Here is a 21611-nt window from a genome sequence, read left to right as displayed (position 1 = left end):
AAATAAAAAAACATACTCCTCAAACTGATCAGCAAAAAGATCAACTTCAAACATCAAATTGATCGTCGTCTTTGTCTTCACATGAATTCCACCTTACATCCCTTTGTGTAATGGAGCAATGCCAAATAGAAAAATTCTATGATATTAATAAACTGGAAGACTGCAGCAAAATAGTAGATGGAGTAGCTCACTAAACATGGAACCATTTTGCTCCCGGTAGCAATAAATTATTTGATATTTTGTATTATTTATTACATCTCAAGTTATACATGTATATAAGTAATAAAGTAAATGATCTCAATTTCTTTTTATCATCCGCCTTATTTCTTAAAATATTTAGAATGTCTAGTTATGTAAATTTAAGCTTAACACTTTGTTATATAACTGTTATCTTTAATAAGTAAAAGAAAGTTAATGTGACTGGTAAGACGAGGCGAAAATTTTCAAAGAATCAGACAGACTTTAAAAGAATTTAGTTTCTATTGTATAAAACAATATATTTTGAACTATTCGCAACTAGCATGGTTTGCAAAAAAAAAACAATAACGCTGCAAGTCCATGATTAAAGACATCTTAAACTGTTCCGAAAGACGTTTTGTTAAGATGTCTTAAAGACGTATTAAACTGGTTGTCGAGAAATGTCTTAAAGACCCATGCAAAAGGCGTCCTAAACACGTATTTAACTAGTTGCAGATGTCTAAATGAGTTTAAAATAAGTTAAAGACGTCTTAAATACGTCTGATGTTGGGTAAGTATTATCTAATACCATTTCTTGAATATCTACTCACCAGTAGCAAAAAAACCAAAATACAATTGCCAGATGTTGTACAGATGAAAGAGAGCAACCTTGATTGTTGATATGGTTGTTAATAACTTCAAATCTAGTATTAAAAATGTTTCCATTCTAAATCTATACCGCCTTTTAAATTCTATATCTTTGTTGACGCCTAAAGAATTGTCTCAGCCAATAATAAATCTTGGTTTGTGCTTTGACATAATCCTCTTATTTCTTAACTGCAACTCATGTCGATGCATTTTTCTTTTCTGTAAAACAAGATTTTTTGCTATTTTAACACTTATCACATTTTTCTTTTCTGTAAAACTATTTCTTCTCATGAGCTCTTTATTGCTATTTTAACACTTATCACTTCACTTATAAATTTAAATTCTGTTTATTTCTAAACAGAATTTATTTCTCTGCTATATTATATAACAATGCAGATTTAGATAAAAAAGATAATGTGTCTTAAAAGATAATGAACAGCATTGTTGAATGGGTGAAATAATAAAGCCGGGTGAACTTTTACTATTAAATTTTGTAAGCGAAAAGATTTGGCCGTTGATTGCGAACAAAGTAGGTTTTTTGAACTGAAGTGTTTTTATTTTTTGAAGGAAGTAAGTTTCTTGCTTTATTTCTCTTTATTACTTTACTGTAACGAAACTTGGATTCGAATGAGATTTCTTCATTTTCATGTTCTAAAATTAAATGTAATAACATTAAAATAATGCAAAAACAAAACTTTTGATTGACTTAGAAAAAAACACTTTCGGTCCTTTTTAATAAATAATAAAAATAAATAATAAATGAAGATGGTAAAAATTTGGTTTACTTTTAGATTGCTTTAATGTTTTAATGTTGCTCTAACAATTAAATTTGCCACACTCCAAGTGGGATAATTTAAATTTACTTGTGAACTAAATTTTCAAATATAAAAAAATTACTTAACCGTAAAAGCCATGAAGCTCAACAACAAAACTTAATATACGACTTAAAAGACCAAATAATTTATTGTAATGACTTTAATCATATCTAAAAATACTTTCAGCAAAAAGGCCAAAAAAAATTTACTTATGCAACTCTTTGATGAAACCTTCGCTTAGAACCATAAAAATAACGAAATACTTCTAAATACTTCTCAATATTTTTAGACTTAATAATAAATGTACTTTTCAGTTACTTGAAATGTGTTCAACACGAGGTTTCAAAACTTTCCTTAAAAAAATTGCGTAGTTAAAAAACAAATTGTATATTTTATTTCAAAATTATTATCCCAAAAATTAGTTTTGGATGTCGCTTACGCACATTTAAAGCGTTTTAATTAGGGTTCCATTTAATCTTTCCACCATTCCCTCGCATTCAGGCTGGTATGGACTCGGGTTTTTCTTCTTAATATTTATCATACCGCATAATTCACTAACCAATTTCGAAAGGAAGTTAGTACCTCAACTTTTTAAGAATGTTCGTGGGGCTCCGTATCTAAGGACTATATTATCTAATAGTAACTGTAATAAAATAACTGTGTCAGTAGTAGATGTTGCGAAAGCTTCTGGCCAGACTGTCAATCTGTCATGAAAAACATGTATATATTTATTTCTGGAAAGAGTAACAGGGAATGATCGAACAACATCACAAACAACTTAGTCCCAAGGTTCTCCTACCGGGATGGGTTGTAATGCGGCTTTATATTGTGGAGTGTTTCCTTTTCTCTCGGAGCATTCTGCGCAGCTTTGTATCCATTTTTCCGCCTCAAAGTACATTAATGGCCATAAGTACCTTTTTTTAAGTAAATTGAAATGTCCTAACATAGCATGATCATGTGCCCAGAATAAAATATCGCTCCTGAATTTCGATGGCATGACAAACTATTTATAAATCCCTTCGGTTGATTTCTTGCTTGGCTCGTATATGTGATAGAGTATCTCGTTCTTGTCGAGCAAATATTGATTAATGTCAACTAATAGTCGCGCCGCTTTTTTCATGTTGTCAGGGATAATCTTTTCATTTAAGTCATTTATCTTGTGAAGCTATTCGAGGTCCACTCTTTCTGGCGTTTAACCTCCTCTTTTTCTAGTGCTATTTCGTTTTTTATTATAAATTATTTTGTTTCTCTGATTAAGTCTTTCTTATATATTGATTCAACTTGCCTAACATCCAACTCTTCCTTCGCTAAATTATGGTTATTTATTGAAAATAGGAATGTATCATTATTGTCTGTTTTTTTATTATTATAGAAATAATGTTTTGTTTGACGTTAGGTTTGGTTTCAGGTGTCAAATTTTTGTTTTTAAAATCAACCATCCCATTATATTCGGAAAGGAAATCTTTCCCTAATATTATGTCATAGTTTAAATTATCTATTACGCATGTTCTAAATGGGTAAAGTATCTGCTGAATCTCAAAGTTTAGTGTTACCATTGCTCGTATTGATAGTGCATCCTTGTGGGCGTAATTGACTTTTTGCAAATCACTTAGGTGTAACGTGTAATTTTAAAATAGTGTAGAAAAAAGTTATAACTTGTGGCAGTTATTGCAGCACCAGTGTCCACTAGTAATCTCCTCCACTGGTTATCTCCCTTTCTACATATCCTTAAATAGGATGGTTGCGAATTTATTGGTGTTTTTGTATTTGATTGATGATTTGATAAGATCCTGGAACGTGGGGCACGTCCAACGGAATGAGGGGTTTATCTAACATGATCTGCACTGGACTGGGAACAGAAAGAGGTTTTTGAGGTTGGTTTATTTCAATATTTGTTTCTACTTGCATGGCGCTTGGTAAAGGTTCACAATTATTACAATTGGAGACATTATTTTTCGGTGGGATAATTGGATTGGTTTTGCTCACTAGTGATTCTTGGATTTGGTTTAAACTTTTTATAGAATGAGCATCGTGATTTAATTTGCATCCATTGCCGTGGACTATTTTATCAATAGCTTGTGAGTTTGACAATGGGCAGTTATTTTTTTCTCCTATATTAAATGTAGCATCTGGAAAGCTGTATGGGGAAGGTTTGAGGTAGTTATTGGAAAAGGAGGGGTTTATTAGTGTTTGGGAGTCTAAATCGTTATTATGGAAGGTATTATGGTTGCAGTTCTATCTTAAAACTTTTAAAGATGGTTGGTGTCTGGAATTCTCCTTAATATACTGAGGTTTTGTCCGGGACCTGCTAATATCATCATCTGGGCTCTGATTGTATTTTCTATTGTTATAGCTTTTATCTTTATATCTTCTGTCATTTTATTGCCAATTATTTTTTGTTATGTTGTTTCGCGGGTTTCTTTGGAAGTTTTCTAGAGGTGTGGACCAATTGGAGTTGTATTTATTGTCACTGTTTCTAAAATAAGGTCCATAGTTGAAGAATTCAGGTGGTGGGTTTTTGGGTAAAGAAATCCGGGGATCATGGAAGACTTGGTTGCAGTTTCTGACAATATAACTTACATTATGACACTTGTAGCACTTGTTTTGTGATGTAGCTTGGTTTTCCGTCAGTTGTTTTGATTGTTTTAGTTCCGGTTTTAGTCTTACGACTTCTCCAGTTGCATTTTCAGGGTTGGCTAAGTTGGGGGGTGTCGTATTGTAAGCGTTTAGTGGAGGTGCATCAATTTCTGCAAGTGCAATCGAGTTTGTCTTTGCAGTTTTAGTTTGCAGTTTGGCTCTCATTACGGCGTAAACTATTCTTTATTCATCGCCGTTAAGCACAGAGTCGTTGACGCGTGCTATCCTGTCTGCTTTTCGGTATATTGCTGATTCACTTAATAGGAGTCTTTGTTTAAGGTTAGGATTTACGCCTTGTATGAATAAATTTCACTTTGTTTCTTCGGAAACATAAAATTCTTGGCACAACTCTTTCAGGTTGGCTCTGAATTTTTCTAGACTGTCATATCCTTCTTTAAGACTATATAGCTGCGTTTTTTTTTATCTATACACGCTCAGGGGGTTTATACTGAATTTGAAAAGCTTGTATGAGTGAGTCTATGCGTTGTTTGGTTTTATCGGGCAGAGACTCGTAGAATGTGAATGCTGACTGGTTTAGACACAAGAGAAATGCACAAAGTTGGTCATGGCTATTCCAATTGTTAAAGGTGGATATTCTTTTAAACTGAAGGAAATTTTCTTTTATGTCTACTTCGGGACTTCCATTAAATTTTGGGAGGCTGGATCTATCAACTGAGGGTCTCACGGAAAGAGTTAACTTTTTAAGTAGGATTGTTAGAAGGGTTTCATCATTTCGTTTCTCTGGTGTATTTTTCATTTCTGATCTTTCTGTTATCTTTCTAAGATTCTTTCAAACCGTTTGTCGTTCACGTCGTTGCTTCCTATCAAATTTCTATTAAAGTTATCTTGTGGTGTACCTCGGGAGTATTAACATTAAACGAAGCAGGGGAAGTTGAGAAAAACAGTGGCATAGAGTTTGGATCTTAGCGGTTCATTCTACTTGTACTTCTCGTTATTTCCTATATGTTTGTTTTAGAGTTCTTCTTACAAAGTTTTGTCATAAACTTCTTTTTATACTCTTCTTCAATTAAGTAACTTCTTTTAAAAAAAAAACTTTATAATCTTCTCATAAGTTTCTTCTTCTAAATTCTTCTAAATTTCTTCTTTTAAACAACTTTTTTTTAAAGTTCTTCTTTTAAATTTCTTCTCATAAATATATTCTTATAAATTACTTCAAAATGGTGAATGGTAAGTAATGTTCTTAACATTTATGTGATAGACATTAATACTGAATTCTGCAAAGTTTTCTCTAATTATAAAGAAGTAGAGAAACGAAATGCATCTTGGTGAGACCTCCAATCTGAGGCGGGATTTTTCTGCAATATCTATATGAATATAGGGTAGTGGGGATGGGGTTTAGTGTGTGGTAAGTTAGGGGGTTGAATGTATAGGTGTATGGGGATACCTCTTGGGTCTATGTAATGGAAGCACTCTGAACTTTTTTTGTTAATGCGTGTACTTTTTCTTACGCGCAGTATCGTTTAAATACTAATATAAACAACTCTTTTTCATTAATGTATCGTAATCTATAATAAAAGTCTCCACTTTAAACTATGTTAAAATTATTTCTTCTACTCTCCTTTTGTAAAGTTAAAACTCCGACCTACTTCTTTTTGTAGAACCTGAAAACCCTGTTATCCACTCTCCTTTTTTTATTTCTTAAAACTCCGCAGTTCTAACAATGCTGTAGTTACCCGTCCATCTCTCTCTCCATTTTCTCTGCCTGACTGTCATCACTTTTGTCTCTTTCCTTTTTTTTATATTGGTTTTACTGCTTTGAGATTTTTCATTTTTATTTGTTACTGTGTAAAATATTGATTAATGTTTTTGGGTAGTTGTATTGCTATAAACAGCATTTTGCTTCACTTGGAATTAACTTCCTTACAGTTTTTTCAATATCCAGAACGGACTATTCTTAATTTGTATCAATCTCTACAGTCATTTTTCGGTCAGGTTTTTTACATGATTGACCTTTTTCTGGACTTTCTTTTTAATCTGTAACCCAGATCCACAATTTGATAATACGAATATTGTGTTTTGTTTGAACTTTTTTGAATATCTCGAAATATAAATGATAATCGTCATTAAAAATTTTCTCGTTTATACTTGCGAATACATTTTCTTTATTTTCGATTACTTTTTTAAAACTACGTCATGTTGTTCTATGGCATTGCTGTTAGTGAAACTTGTTGGAAAGATCCCAGTCTTAAAGAATAAAATCAGATCAGTAAATTTATTAAGAAACAACTAAAAAATTTAATTTTAATCGAATGTCTAAAACTTACGTCATCCAACCTTAAAATCCCCACTAACTTTGGCACTTTAATAAATTTTTTTCTTCGAATAGAGAGAAAACCCAGTAAATGGTAAGAGAAAGACTTTTAGGACTTCAAGGCTAATTAGTGCAATGACCGAATTCAGCACAATCCAGTCCGAATAATGAGAATGATGGCCAAGGATCTCTCTATGAGTGCGCACATAAATGGAAATGTTAAAAAATATGAACCTAAGGCTACGTCTTGAGATAAATCCAAAAGTTACATCATTACTCAAATCAGGATCCAAAAGTCAAAGCCAAAAGACTTAAAAGAAGTAAAAAACATTTGTCCATTGTTAAGAACCAATCCACCAATAATTCTTTTCTCAGATAAAAAAACATTTTACTGTGGATTACGTTTCAAATGACAGAGCTTATCGCTATATTAGCTACTCAAAGCCAAAAGATGGACAAAACATACTGCTTCTGTGATGATGATTGGAGTTGTGACCTGTAATTGCCTGATGATGTCCTCCATTTTTATGAGTTCAGGGGTCAAAGCCAATGCAGATAATTACATTAAAATCTTGGATGACAGTGCCAGCAATGGATTACTTCTAACTTCGACCCTTATGCGAAATTTGAGTACTAGCAGGATGGAGTTCCACCCCTTACAGGCAGAAAGATGCAGTAGTTGGTCAAAAAAAACATACCTATTTTTTGGGAGAAGGAATTGTGACCACGAAACTCTCTAGATTTGAACCCGTTGGATTACAGTATGTTGGCATATTTTGGGTCAAAGGCCTGTGTATCTGCCCACAACAACATTGCAGCTCTGAAAGCCTTTGTCTTTAAGCAATGGAATACCACGCCCATTATATTATAAGTTTTGAGCTATTAAGTGTTCACAGTTTTCATGGGAATTAATAAGATGAATTTTTTGGGGGAAAAACTTTATTCTTATTAATGTAGTGATTAAGACATATTTTTCTTTCAAATAAAAAATGTAAACCAACAACCGACCATGTGGTTTTTATGGAGACTTTTTTGATATAGAGATGAAACAAGGTTTTACAGCAGAAAATGTATTTAGCAATATGTAAATAGAAAACATATAGCATAAATTATGGTAGGATACATACACGATGATAAAAAAAATGAATCTGCATGAAATAATATAAAAATACTTAAATGAAATGTCTAAAAGTAGTAAGTATACACCATAATTAAACAAAAGATTTCCGATACAGTAGTAAATAGTAGAAAAGATACATTAGGACATAAAAATAGAATACGTATATGCAAGGATATTAATGATGTAATAGTAGAAATATACAGCATAATAAAAAAATCAGAATAGATATGCAATAAGAAAAAAAATAGAAAATATATATCGTTCAATTATGTAAAACACAAGCAGTAGTACAAAAGTTATTTATATGTTGAATGTTAAAATGCATTTAAATAAAGGTTTAGATGAAAGGTTTATACTATAATGTGTTTTGGACTGCAATAGGTTTATAGTATACCGTACTCTGGACTGTCCTTTTTGTCAGGTACTGCTAATGCTGATTGAATGTAGCTTCTTATAGAAAGAGCCTTATCATAGAAACCTTTTTATAGAACCTTACTGATTCAATTTAAGAGTTGTTTTTAAGTATCATACTATTACTTGTTAACTATTAAGTAAGAAATTAAACTTTAAAAGCAAACAAAAACAAAACGGCTTCTCTCAACAATACTATTAGTTGAAAACAAAAACCAAAAGTAAAAATCGATTCCTATAAAGCAGTCATTGAAAATAAATAATTCCTTTCTTCCTAATTATCCAAATCAACCAATTGGATCACATGATTTTCAACTGAAAAACAACGCAGATGAAGACTTATGTTTGTACAACTACTTGAAACGAAACGAACGAAGACTGGAAGTAAAGCTTGAGTTTCAATAAACTAGCAGTTTTTTCATTAACAAAACTTCGAATACATGTTTTTTGTATTAAGTTCCTCATTTATTTTCTAAATGTCTACTCAAAGTCTTAAATTCCACTTAATGTCTACTCAGTGTCTTCTCAATGTCTACTTATTGCCTTAAATAAATGAAAAAATACAGTCACGATTACAAGCAATAAATATTCCGTAACAAAATAAAAGAAAATGGATAATCTTACATTAATTTGCAATTACGATAAATGATTAGCATTTTTCTCGAATTTTTGAACCGAAAGCCTGTTAGATCAGAAAATGTTTAATACATTGAGAACTACGCTCTACATTAACAGAGATAATTGGTGCATAATTGAAAGTTTAGATCTCTGTAATAGTATACCTTTGTGTAGACATATTTTTATATGATACTCCGAGCAAGTCCGCTATGGTATTCTTATAATATCAAGCCGTTGTTTTTTTAACAAACAATTTTTAGTTTACCTTTATTTAATTGCAGCTCCTCTGATTTTATCAAAGTTTTCTCTACAGCTTCTGTAGCAACTTTTTATTGCAGATAAAAAGTTGCTACAGAAGCTGTAGAGAAAACTTCTAGTTCTAGTTTTGTTGTACCCACAATATGCCAAATAAAACAACTCCTTTGATATTTTCATCGAAATTGCCCCCTCAACTTCCAAAACATGTAATACACGTTTACTTTTCTAAAATTGCTAATAGTAATTGAGGCATGCGAGCCAAACACCTTATTTGGTTTTTAATAACTGGCATGGTAGAATGGTTTTCATAAAAATCAAACAGAAATTACATTGTAATTTGAAAAAATATTTTCTCATTATCAAGAATGATATTTTTCCTTGGGATTGTAAGATCATAAAATAACAATGTTAATTAAAATGTAAAAAGCTTGCTATGAGTTCCCAAAAATGAAGAGCAGAAAAAAGAAGAGTTCTTTTCCTATAAAAATATATTGCATCTTGAGTGTTTATTTTCATAGGTACTAAAGCATATAATATATTTGAAAGAAAGTTGATATGATATTGGTGGATTAAAGTTAAAGGTGTTTATTAACTTTTTCCATGACTCAATGCCATAAAGAAGTAAAAAATAATGTTATAACAAAAAAAGTATTGTTGAAAATACTTTCTGACTTTTGAGTTTTAGAAATATTCAACACTTTTGACTTAGAAATTTTCTTCTTCTTTAAATCCAAAAAAAAAAAAAAAATATTGGTAACAAAAAGTTTTAAAGTCCAAATAAACTTCATATTGTCCGAAAGTATTTTGTTTTCATAAATAAAGATGTCGTGAATAATGTCTTCAAGATGTAATTAGCGTGTGCAAAGGTGTTAATGTTTTTTGGTGCTAATGAGTGTAGGTGTTAATATTTATAGCTGCTAAGGAGTGTAGGTATTAATGTATGTAATTTTTATTGCATTAAATGTGTGAAAATGACGCGATTGTAAGAGTGTATTAAAAGAGAGAGCATTTTGTAAAATGTATTGATTCGCAGTCAGATGTAAAAATATTATCAAGTTTAAAAAGTGACTCTTTAGTGTCTCAGGGAATGTCTAAATAATTCCACATAATATTTGGTGGCGACTACTGCCAAGACGAGCGAAACCTACGAGTTAGCGAACAATGGACTAAGAACGAACTTACCAGAGAGAAATCAACATGATTAGAATAAAGATTAAAAGCATAGAACGCAACACGATTAATGGCGACAAATCAAGCATAATCTTGGCGCTGGACAAAATAACAAATTTATTGGGAAGATTTGAAATGGCAAAGGATGAGCTGACCAGAAAAATGCTTGACGACGGCGAAAACATCGGTTCGGTAGAAGAATGGCTTTCGAAACCAGTAACGGAAGTAGAAACAGCGATTGAAATTAAAAACAAAATGAAAGACATGTTGGATTGGATAAACAAAAACGAATGCATCAGAAAAATCGAGTATGAAAAACAAATCATGGAACAGCAGTTAACGATACAAAAAGAAGCAGAAAAAGCCTCATTGAGAAAACTTCAAAGAAAAGAAGAATGGTATCTAAAGAAACTAAAAATGAAAGAAACATTGTGCAAATCTCTTGGAAACGAAAACAAAGCTACTCGGCAATCCTTCAAGCTTCAAAAGTACACAATCACAAAATTTAATGGCGATTATTAAGACTGGTTACGATTTTGGAATCAATTCACTGTAGAAGTCGACAACTCAAACATATTAAACATCAGCAAATTCAACTACTTACTGGAACTCGTCGAAGGAAAGCCCGGAGTGGACATACTTTGTTTACCACAATCATTGGAGGTATACGATGAAGCTAAACGCATACTACAAGAAACTTACGGAAAAGATATTTGGGTTCACAAAGCATTGATCAAAGATTTGGAAGGATTGACGGCTATACACAACACGCACAAAATCAAAGAAGTTCACGACTTTTACGACAAGCTTGCGAGAACTGTACGAACATGAAAACTACGCAGAAACTACAAACGGTTCAATCATTCGTGTATTCTTTGATGGATAAACTTGGACCAGTTCGTGAAATACTCACACAAAACAATGATTGATGAGAAGAATGGGGACTGGAGCAAATTGTGGAAAAGTTACAAAAGTACATTGAAAGGAATCCGTTGAACTCAACTTTTAACCCAAGCGACGAACAAACCAAGGGCGATAAAAAGAACGCAAACGAACAGTCAAGGTCCTATGAACATCGAAGCACTACATTCAAACAATACAATGGCGGTCTCTATGACAAAGAAATCATAGCAAGTAGCGTTAAGCATGGATGTATCTACTGTGGGTTACAAAATCACAAAAGTAAAGATTGTACAAAGGTGCTAACTGTTGCAAGACGCAGGGAGATTCTAACAAGCAAAAGATTGTGTTACAACTGCATTGGTTACGGACACTCGGCGGTAAATTGTAAACTAAGAGGATGCAGAAAGTGCAACAAAAAACATCAAACGTCCATTTGTCAAGATGGGAACGCAACAATGGATGATAAAATGGAAAATAAAAAAGAAACAATGCGAGCGGTGCTTAATGCAAGTACAACTATTCACCTAACAGTAATTGCAAAAGTAAATGGTGAAAAAGCAAGGATAATGTTGGATACGGGTGCTGTAAGTTCCTATATATGTACGAACTTGATAACAAAACTACAACGAAACCTACACGAAAGGAATGTAAAGGTATTGAACAGCTCTATGGAACGGTGGACAAGCCTGTAGAAATGTATAACGTTACGGTAGAATCAACAGCGATACCGGAGTTTAGCATCAAAGTTGAATGCACCAACGCAGAAAAGGAAACACTCACCTTTTTACCCAATCCGATGATTAAGGATGTTAAGAAGCACTTCGCAAAACTGAGGAGGCTGAAATTTAGCGATGATGAAGGGAGTGACGAACTTCAACCTGTTCACATTATATTCGGTGCTGCTGATTAAAACCACGGAATCGGTAGTTCTTGGAAAAAATCCGGATAAAGATCCAGGAGACGAAATTAACTATGTTGGGATGGACTCTTTCTGGGAGACGAACACAACTGAGTTCTGGTATTGAGAAAAGTTTCTTATTGAACACTGATCGTGATGAGTTTGAGCAAATGTGTAGTTTGAAGTACTTGGATTAAATGATACAAGCAGCGAGTCAATGTTCCACCAAGACTTCAGTGAAAAACTGTATCATACTGACGAAGGTTGCTATAAAACCAGAATGCTGTGGAAAAAGGGTGTTGTTAAACTGCCAAACAACAGAAATTTGGCTCTTAAAAGATTGGGAAGTGTAACGACTCGATTGAAAAAACTTGAAAAACTGGAACAGTATATTTTTATAATGATGGAACAGATCAATGAGGGAATATTGGAAATAGCACCAGAAAAACCTACGGGAGAAACTATTCACTACGTTCCTCATCAAGCGGTAATCAAAGAAAATGTTGAGTCAATGAAAATGAGAATTGTTTATGATTGTTAAGCTAGGAAAGTTGCTCAATCACCTTCATTAAATGACTGTCTAGAAGTGGGACCATCGCTGCAACCGTTATTATTTGACATACTCATACGAAATCGGATGAATAAACTCTGCGTTTTAGCTGATGTAAAGAAGGCGTTTCTACAAATTAGAATACACGAAATGGATAGAGACGCACAACGCTTAATTTGGTATAAAGACTTAAAGAAAATGGATTTAACGGAGTTACGATTTACAAGAGTGATTTTAGGTTCAAGTTCAAGCCCTTACATTCTTGGTGCCACGATTAAAAAGCATATATCAAAATACAAAGATATTTATCCAAAAACGGTGCTTGCTCTGGAAGAATACTTATGTCGATGATATAAAAGCAGGTGGAGAAACGGAAGAAGAACTTATCAGGTTTAAAAATAAATCAACGCAAATCTTAATGGAAGCTGGTTTCCAGCTGCACAAATGGCATAGCAAAGTAAGCAAATTGGAAAGCAACGCAGAGGTCAAATCAACAAAAATACTTGGGATTCCTTGGAACAATCGGATCAACTATCTATTGGCTTTACTGCATGCATCACTATTGGAAATAAAGAAGTGATAACAAAAAGGAAAATGTTATCCGCTATCAACAGTGTCTTTGACATATTGGGATTTAGTGCACCTGTATTAATCACTGGAAAATTGCTATACAGTCGAATATGCTTGTTAAAACTCGGATGGGATCAACAAATTCCAAACGAAATTTCAGAAGAATGGAAAACCTGGATCAAGGCAATTAGAATTAAAAGAGCTATTTCAACTCTGCGGAGCGTTTTGTCTGAAAGAATCATGAAATGGAGCTCCATGGATTTTCAGACGCAAGTAAATCAGCAGTATGTGCATGCGTCTACATTGCAGCGAGCCATCAATATTTAAAAACAAGCAACCTAGACTGGAGCTGGTAGCGGCGCACACCATGAGCAAGTTAATGAGTCATGTTAGATAGATTTTAAACAATTATAATGTTATTGAAGTATATCATTGGGTTGACTGTACTGCGGTACTTTACTGGTTAAAAGAAAGGGGCCTTTGGTCACAGTTTGTCAGGAACCGAGTTCAACAAATACTTTTGAATGGAGAACTAAAATGGCTTTATGTCCCAACAGAAGAAAACCCAAGTGATCTTGGAACAAGAGGAGTGAGTCCTGAGATATTATCAAGCTTGTGGCTCAATGGACCTATATTGTTGAAACACAAAAAAAATTGGCCATTCCAACCAGAAATAGTAGAACCGCCGTAGGCATCATGTGAAAATGTTGGTGTGAAAGTGAACGTCAGTATGGCAACAGAAGAAACAAAGGGACATCATATATTTAAAGAAATTTTGAGTAAACACAAGTATTGGAATATCATAAGAATATTATCTTTCATAAAAAGGTATATTTACAATTTTCGGAATAAAGAAAAAGTAACAGGACCACTGGAAGCTGAAGAGATGATAGAAGCGGAGTTAATGAATCTTAAGTTACTACAAGAAGCTGTTGCAATAAAGTCCCATGTGGTATTTAAACAGGATGAAAAACAGCTTTGGAAACGTCACGGAAAAGTCTCTGGGTATAATCCAATATTTGTACCAAAAGGTTTTCAACTAACTCTAAGAATTATTGAGCATCATCACGCGAAAACGTTACACGGGGGAGTTGGAGATAAAATGAGTAGCATAAAGGAAAGACTTTGGATGCCAAAATTGAGAGTTGCTGTAAAAATGGTCATTCGTGAATGCAATCTATGTAAGAGATATAGAGTGAAACTGCTGTTACCGCCAACGAGAGCAATGTTACTACACTTTAGAACTGAAGATATCGAACCGTTTATGGTTACAGGTGTTGATTTTGCTGGTCCGCTAAAGTATAAAGCGGCAGAAAAGTTGGTTTAAAAATGTTATGTTACAATGTTTACATGCGCATGTACAAGAGCCGTCTATCTAAGACTTAGTCATGATCTATCGGCAGGAGAACTTCAGAGAATTTTAAAGAAGTTTGTTGCAAGAAAAAGACCACCACAAATGATGATTAGTGATAACGCAAAGATATTTGTGGCAACAGGGAAGTGGTTACTAACACTTTAGAAGGATGAAGTTCTTGCAAACTATCTTGCTACCACGGCCATAAAATGTAGGCTTAACTTATCAAGAACGCCGTGGTGGGGAGGTTTGTTTGATAGATTAATTGAAATAATGAAGAAAAGTTTGTCAAAAACAATTGGTAAGAACATCCTAAGCTTCTTTGAATTGGAAGAAGTATTGTTGGATGTGGAATGCGCTATGAACAATAAACCACTTTGTTACCAAGGTGACCAGTTCGATAATCAAGTTGCAACGCCTAATTTATTTATGAGGGGCAGACCTGCAGTTTGCTTGACGAAGATATCGATTTAATAACAACGGACGATTGAGCATTACGAAGAGTCAAGTTTGTGAAAAATTGTAAGAATCGTTTAACGAAAAGATGGATGAACGAGTACGTGCACGCAATGGAAAAACAACAACAAGCAAGAGAAAAGAGAGGCAACGAGAAACTCCCAGGTGTCGGGAGTATGGTGCTCATTAAAGACGATGTGAAGGTCGAATTGAAAACAACATTGAAGGGAACGATGGAGTTTTTCGTGGCTTTAAAATACGACTGGAAAATGGTTATGTAATTGAACGACCAATTCAGTTGGAAATGGATTGCGGTGCAAAAAGCGGAATCGAATCGGACGAGAATTTGGAAACCAGAGCCGAAGAGGATACCTTGAAAAGAGAAACGAGACTGGCGAAATTGGATGCAAGACAAAAAATCTATTACATCATGGAAGACGAGATGGAAAATAGCTTATTAAAGCCGAAGTGTCAGCTTAAATCGGGGGAGGGTGTCGTGAATAAAGTCTTCAAGATGTAATTAGCGTGTGCGAAGGTGTTAATGTTTGTAGGTGCAAATGAGTGTAGGTGTTAGTATTTATAAGTGCTAAGGAGTGTAGGTGTTAATGTATGTAATTGTTATTGCATTAAATGTTTAAAAATGACGCGATTGTAAGAGTGTATTAAAAGAGAGAGCATTTTGTAAAATGTATTGATTCGCAGTCAGATGTAAAAATATTATCTAGTTTATAAAGTGACTCTTTAGTGTCTCAGGGAAAATCTAAATAATTACCCAAAAAAGATTATCTTTTCTCGGATTTCTCTGATATAGTTTCTATTATAACAGGACTTGCAATTACAAATGATAACTATAACATTGCAATTAGTTTGTTAAAAGAAAGGTTTGACAATAAACTATTATTTCTTCTCATATGAGAACATTATTGTTATATGATCAAACTTATAATATAAAAAATATATCATCTTTTCATAGAATTACGACAACATTGAAATTCAAGGAAAATTTAAAAAATTTAGGAATTGAATCTAACCAATATGGATTTCTTCTTGCACCAGAAAATTCCAGAGGAACTCCTTACGCAGAAAATCCTAGAGAAACTCTTTACACAGAAAATTCCTGAGGAACTCCTTATGCAGAAAATTCCAGAGAAACTTGGAATAATTGTAAAGGGAATTTACCAACATTGGTAACTGCTGGGACATAAAAATTGTTTTCAATATTTGGAGAACTGAGATTCAAGCTTGCAAAAGAAGCCAAACTTTAGTAAAGTAAAATATCAAAACTCTATTGCTGAAAACAAGTTTGATATTTATAAAAGCCATTTAAAATATTTTTATCATAAAGATCGCAAGCCAAATTAAAAACCCAAACTCAGTGTAGTCTCAAACAAAAGCAGTTATCCTATATGTATTCTATTTGATAGCTCTTTGCAGCTTAGCTACATCTCACCATCTTTGCAAGGAAAGCTTAATTTTAAAATATTAAACGCTAAGAGAATTATTATTAATACATTTGGAAATCAGACTGAAACTAAGGCATTAGAGAGCGTTCAATTTAGTATTAAAAAACAAGTTTGATATTTTTAAATTAAAAAACAAGTTTGATATTTTTAAAAGCCATTTAAAAGATATTTTTATCATAAAGATCGCAAGCCAAATTAAAAACCCAAACTCAGTGTAGTCTCAAACAAAAGCAGTTATCCTACATGTATTCTATTTGTTAGCTCTTTGCAGCTTAGCTACATCTCACCATCTTTGCAAGGAAAGCTTAATTTTAAAATATTAAACTTTTTCCTAATGATAGCTTGCTCGTTGATCTTTTTTAAAAACCTTGTCATTTGTCTTTAATTATTAGATAAGTTTTTATTTTATATATAAATTTAATACCTGTTACATAAAAAAACACTGGAGGAAAAAGACTAGTTTTTTCATATGCTCTTTTTTTATTTAAAAAAAGTGGCTGAAGAGGCAATTAAACAAATTCACGAAAAGGTTAAGGTACTTACTTCATGCAATACTTTCTTCATGCAAAAGTAACGTTTACAAAAAAAAACTTGAGTCTTTTTTTTTATTAAGCTTAAACTGGTAAAATCTCAAGAAAAAAGCAATTAAAACATACAAACACAATTTTATTTAAATGCATTTTAAAATCGAAAGTCATCGACATTTGCTTGGTACTTGGTTAAATTTTAAGTAAGTTCTTAAAAATTATTAAGTTTGTGCATTTTTACATGAAAAACTCAACAGCTGCACAAAATGTATAACTAATGTTAAATGTGTTTATTAAACTTAATATTATGAAAAAAATTATTTAGACATTTTAGTAATAAAAACCGTGTCAACTCACTCTTGTCTAAATAAAACCATAAATAACAATACATTTGTTTTTAACCTGTAAGTAAGTAAAAACAAAGTGTTCAAAATAAAATGAAGGAAGGTTGTTTTCTAAAAAGTATTCTGTAATAACAAAAATATGTTAACTAAACCTAAGTGAAAGAAAGTTTTAATTTCATTTATTCTTCTATTTTGTCAGGTAAATATAATGAGAATATTGAATTAAAGTAACCAAGGACAAACTTAATTACTTCTTCACATGGATTCCATAAGATCATCGCGAGCGGCACTGGGTAGCGTTGCCTCTTTGGGTGATCTTTACGATGCTAGATCCGACTATTTCCCAATGATTTCGATTTATAAAAAAAAAATACCTGAAGAAACGTTGAATATTGTTGATAATTACTGCTCCGATATTCAACTCATTAATTCTGATTCATACGGCGAGAAGTTCTCCAAGCTCGACGTCAAGGCTGAGCTTCAAGTAAGCGTGTTGGCAGGTCTACTCACACTTCAGGGTTCTGGTCAATACTTAAAGGACAAGAAGAAGTTTACCAGAATATTAAAGAGATCACTTGTTTACAACATTAAAACGAAGGAGGAATCCGTTAACATTTATCATGAAGCTCTTAAGGAGTTCTATGTTTTGGAAGCAATTGAGTCGGGAATGGCAACCCATGTTGTTGTTGGAATCTCTTGGGGAGCTAACTCCATTTTGTCTTTTGAATACTTCAACGCCGACAATCGTGACATAAAGCAAGTTGAAGGAAGTTTGTCTGCTAAACTCAAAGCAATAGAAAAATTAATATCAGGCAATGGTTTGGCGGAATTTTCCAAAGTTGATAAAAGCAGAGATATCAATTTTAAAATTCACATCTATGGAGACATTCTTCCAAGTAAAGAAGACCTTCCGACATCTTTTGAAGGAGCTCTTAAGCTCATGAAACGGATGCCTACCCTAGTCGGTGAGTGTAACGAAGGGCGTGGCAAGCCTCTAATCTATACCCTTATTCCCTTGTCAGTTATCTTGGATTACCTAAGCGTTTCCTCAAAGATCAACTGTAATATCAAATATCTTCAGGAATCAACATTGTTGAAGATTGTCCATTGGTTTGAAAATCTTTCTAAGACTAAGCAAGAAATAAACGATTTCTACCAAGATGCCAAAACCTATCGTTTTTGCGTCGAAGGTTCTGACATGAAAAAAATTGCTGAAGTTAAAAAAAAAATTGATCTCCAAGAAGCAGATTTTCGTTCTAATCTGGCTTCAAAATTAAAAGCGGTGAGATCAGAAAAAGCGGAAGAATCCGACCTTGAAAAATTAATCGCACGGTTCAATTCTGAAGAAAGTTCTCCTGATAAGATAATTGCTCAGATTAGTTCTTGGAGTCACATTAAAGAAAAAATATCGTTTGCAAAGTCATTAATAAATCTTGGCGTTAAGTACATAGGCAATGGGACATATCTTGAAGAAGAAATGCTGAAAGATTTTAATTGCAAAGCATATGTGCTATATTTCACGAATAATGCCAAAACTTCAAACATAGATACGTGGAATGCCAACAGACAAATCTACTTTCAAGAAATAAAGAAAAATATAAACGGCACCAGGTTTTTTGCAGTTGATTGTGATATCCACCCTGATCTGTGGCCAAAAAATGGAATTTCAGTTAAAGTTTTTAAAGATGGTAAGGTTTTAAGTGAGAATTTACTACAAAAAGAAGAAGCAGTAGCATTGACTGCAAAGGCAAGATGTACCATCCAAATGACTATTTCTAATTCAAAGCCAAACAAGAGAGTTAATCTTGTCATACCTTGTACTGGAAAAAAATGTAAGCCAAATGTAAACTTTGAATGGAAATGTGCCAAATGCGAAGAGAACATTGAATTTGGGTTTGATGAAAAGTTCTACTGTTTGTGCGGTTATGGCCCTTCAGACTCATATGAGTTCAAGTGCACTGACGCCAAACACGGATCAGGTTATGATATGCATAATGACAACAAGTTTTTCAAGGAACACTTATCTCGATTGAGAACTTTCAAAGAAGTTAACATCTTGATTCTTGGAGAAACTGGTGTTGGAAAATCTACTTGGATAAACGGATTTCAATGCTACCTTAACTATGAAACTCTTCAAGAGGCTGAGCAGAATGAGCTTTGTAGTCTTATTCCTACCAAGTTTACCATCTGTGATAAACACCAAAACGATATTAGCGTTTCCACTGGCGAAGATCAAAATGAGGTTCAGAGAACCGGGGAGTCAGCTACACAGAGTACAAGAGTTTATTCTTTTATAAAAGATGATACCAAAATTCGACTTATCGACACACCTGGAGTTGGAGATATCCGTGGAACTGATCAAGATAAAAAGAACTTTGAAAACATACTTGGAACTCTTACTTACCTTGAAGAGCTTCACGGAATTTGCATTTTATTGCAGCCAAACAATAGTCGTTTGACAGTCATATTTGAGTTCTGCATCAAAGAGCTTTTAACCTACCTTCATTGCGATGCAAGCAAAAACATTATGTTTTGCTTCACAAATTCTCGTGGAACGTTTTATCGACCTGGAGACACATTGCCTGTTCTTAAGACTCTATTAAAAAGCAACAAGGTTGAAATACCAATATCCAATCACACAATCTATTGCTTTGACAGCGAAGCATTTCGATTTCTTGCAGCTGTTAAAAGCAAAAATTGTCAATTAGATTTCCTCAAAGGGGAGAGAAAAAACTTTGCGACAAGTTGGGAAAAGTCAAATGCCGAGACTCAGAGAATGTTGAAGCACATTTCGGAATTGAAACCTCACACAATCAATAGCACTATTAGTCTAAACAGCGCTCGAGAACTTGTTCAGAAACTAACTCTTCCTATGGCTGAAATTAGCAAGAACATTCAAAACAACATTGAAATCAATGTTCAACACAGTAAAGAAATCCAGACGACAATGACCATAACAGAATTGGAAAAGAAAAAAACATATGAAATTGAGGAACTGGAGATAGTCCGCCTTCCTTATCCAAAAGCTGTTTGCACTAATATTAGATGCAAGAAAATCTACGGACCAAAGGATTTTAAGGAAATACACTATGCCACAGCCTGTCGTGATCCTTGTCATTTAGATAATATTTTAGAAAATACTGCAGGAGATGATAAGCTAATGAAATGTGATTGTATAACAAATGGATACTGCAATAATTGTCGCCACAGCTATCAAGAGCATATTCACATTTATTACGAATCTAAAGTAGTAAAGAAGCTGACAGTGAACGAAGAGGTAATAAAACTTCTGGAGAGTAAACTTACAGCCGCCGAGATTAAAGAAAAGATGATTGATGACAAAAAGAAGACAATTGGTGAACTTCAACAGGTGCAAATTTTAAAAGCATTGTTTTTCTATTTACTTGTAGAACATCGTCAATATGTCTCGCAAAACTTGTGTTATTTACTTAAAAGTATTTGTTATAAAACTCTAGGAATTAGAAGTTATTGAAAAGTCCAGCGTCCAATTTGCATGTTTTCTCATGCACAATGCAATAACTCCTTACAATGACGCAAAGCTGGCTTACATGAATCATTTAATTCGAGAGGAAAAAGACAAGGTTGGGCAAGGCGGCAGTGATGACAAGCTGAAAAATCTTGAGCGTGATCTTCAGTCCTACAAACACGAGATGGATATTTTGAGTAAAAATGAAGAAGATGTGGACTTTAAAATTCCGCAAATTACTGATGTAAATAAAACGATCAATATGCTCTGTCAGTTAAAACATTCCGGAAAATCTCTCAATGAATCCTTAACTGCTGCAATCGCCTGTCGTCGACAAGTAGCACTATACCAAGAGGTTTCTATGCAGCAACGTAAATGTGAAGACTGTGAAATAGGGGCTTGGCCTATCAATTGGTTGGTAAAAAAAATGCAAAGATGGTATTCAGCAGTCATATCTTATATTTATTCTGGCTAAACTGATATCAAACCATAAAGTTTGTAATATTCCGAAAAGAAAAGAAACTTTAGTCCAATTATTAAATAGTTTTTTTTCTTTACAAGACATTATTTTATATTAAATGAGCTAATGTAACAATTTCATAAAAGTAAATTTATATATTTTAATAAAGTTTTAGGAGAATGTTTTCTGGGTATGTAAGCTTTCCAATAAAATGTGTAATTTATTTGTTACATTTTAAATTATTTAATAAAAATGATTAAATAAGATAGATATAGAAGCAGAATGAGTATTGCAAACGCAACAAGAAAAAAATATGACATGTTCGTTAAGGAAAGCGAAAAGAAAGTTTCAAAATTTATGTGACATTGCAAACAGAATATGTAAGAATTAAAAATAAACTTCATAAATACTTTGACAGCTCACAAATGTTTGACTATCCGTAAAAAAAAGGTGGTAAAAAGTTTGACTGTCTT

At 33.2% G+C, this 21611-nt stretch overlaps 1 protein-coding gene across 2 annotated transcripts; it reads left to right on the top strand.

The window, feature by feature from the left end:
• Positions 1 to 1294: 1294 nt before the first annotated feature.
• On the top strand, positions 1295 to 21219 carry LOC149877815 (uncharacterized). Of its 2 annotated transcripts, none has more exons than XM_090073659.1 (3): positions 1295 to 1395; positions 17391 to 20561; positions 20668 to 21219. In XM_090073659.1, exons 2-3 carry the CDS (start codon positions 17451 to 17453, stop codon positions 21151 to 21153), a joined length of 3597 nt encoding a protein of 1198 aa, XP_089929785.1. In that variant the 5' UTR covers positions 1295 to 1395; positions 17391 to 17450; the 3' UTR covers positions 21154 to 21219. The 2 variants fall into 2 exon arrangements, with proteins under 2 accessions (XP_089929785.1, XP_089929786.1); XM_090073660.1 differs by having other exon boundaries at positions 1309 to 1354.
• The last annotated feature ends 392 nt before the right edge of the window (positions 21220 to 21611 follow it).

Source organism: Hydra viridissima, unplaced genomic scaffold, assembly GCF_058129835.1.
Source record: "Hydra viridissima isolate aposymbiotic clone 2 unplaced genomic scaffold, HvirCarnegie_v1 scaffold_16, whole genome shotgun sequence".
In the NCBI taxonomy this organism is placed as follows: Eukaryota; Metazoa; Cnidaria; class Hydrozoa; order Anthoathecata; family Hydridae; genus Hydra; species Hydra viridissima.
The sequence above is the reverse complement of the archived record's forward strand: the minus strand, read 5'-3'. Positions and strand labels throughout refer to the sequence as shown.

Excerpts from the sequence above, each read along its gene's own strand:
- LOC149877815 (XM_090073659.1), top strand. The coding sequence starts at position 17,451 with ATGGATTCCATAAGATCATCGCGAGCGGCACTGGGTAGCGTTGCCTCT. Across the intron at positions 20,562-20,667 it reads CAATTGGTGAACTTCAACAG|GAATTAGAAGTTATTGAAAA; the intron begins GTGCAAATTTTA and ends ATAAAACTCTAG.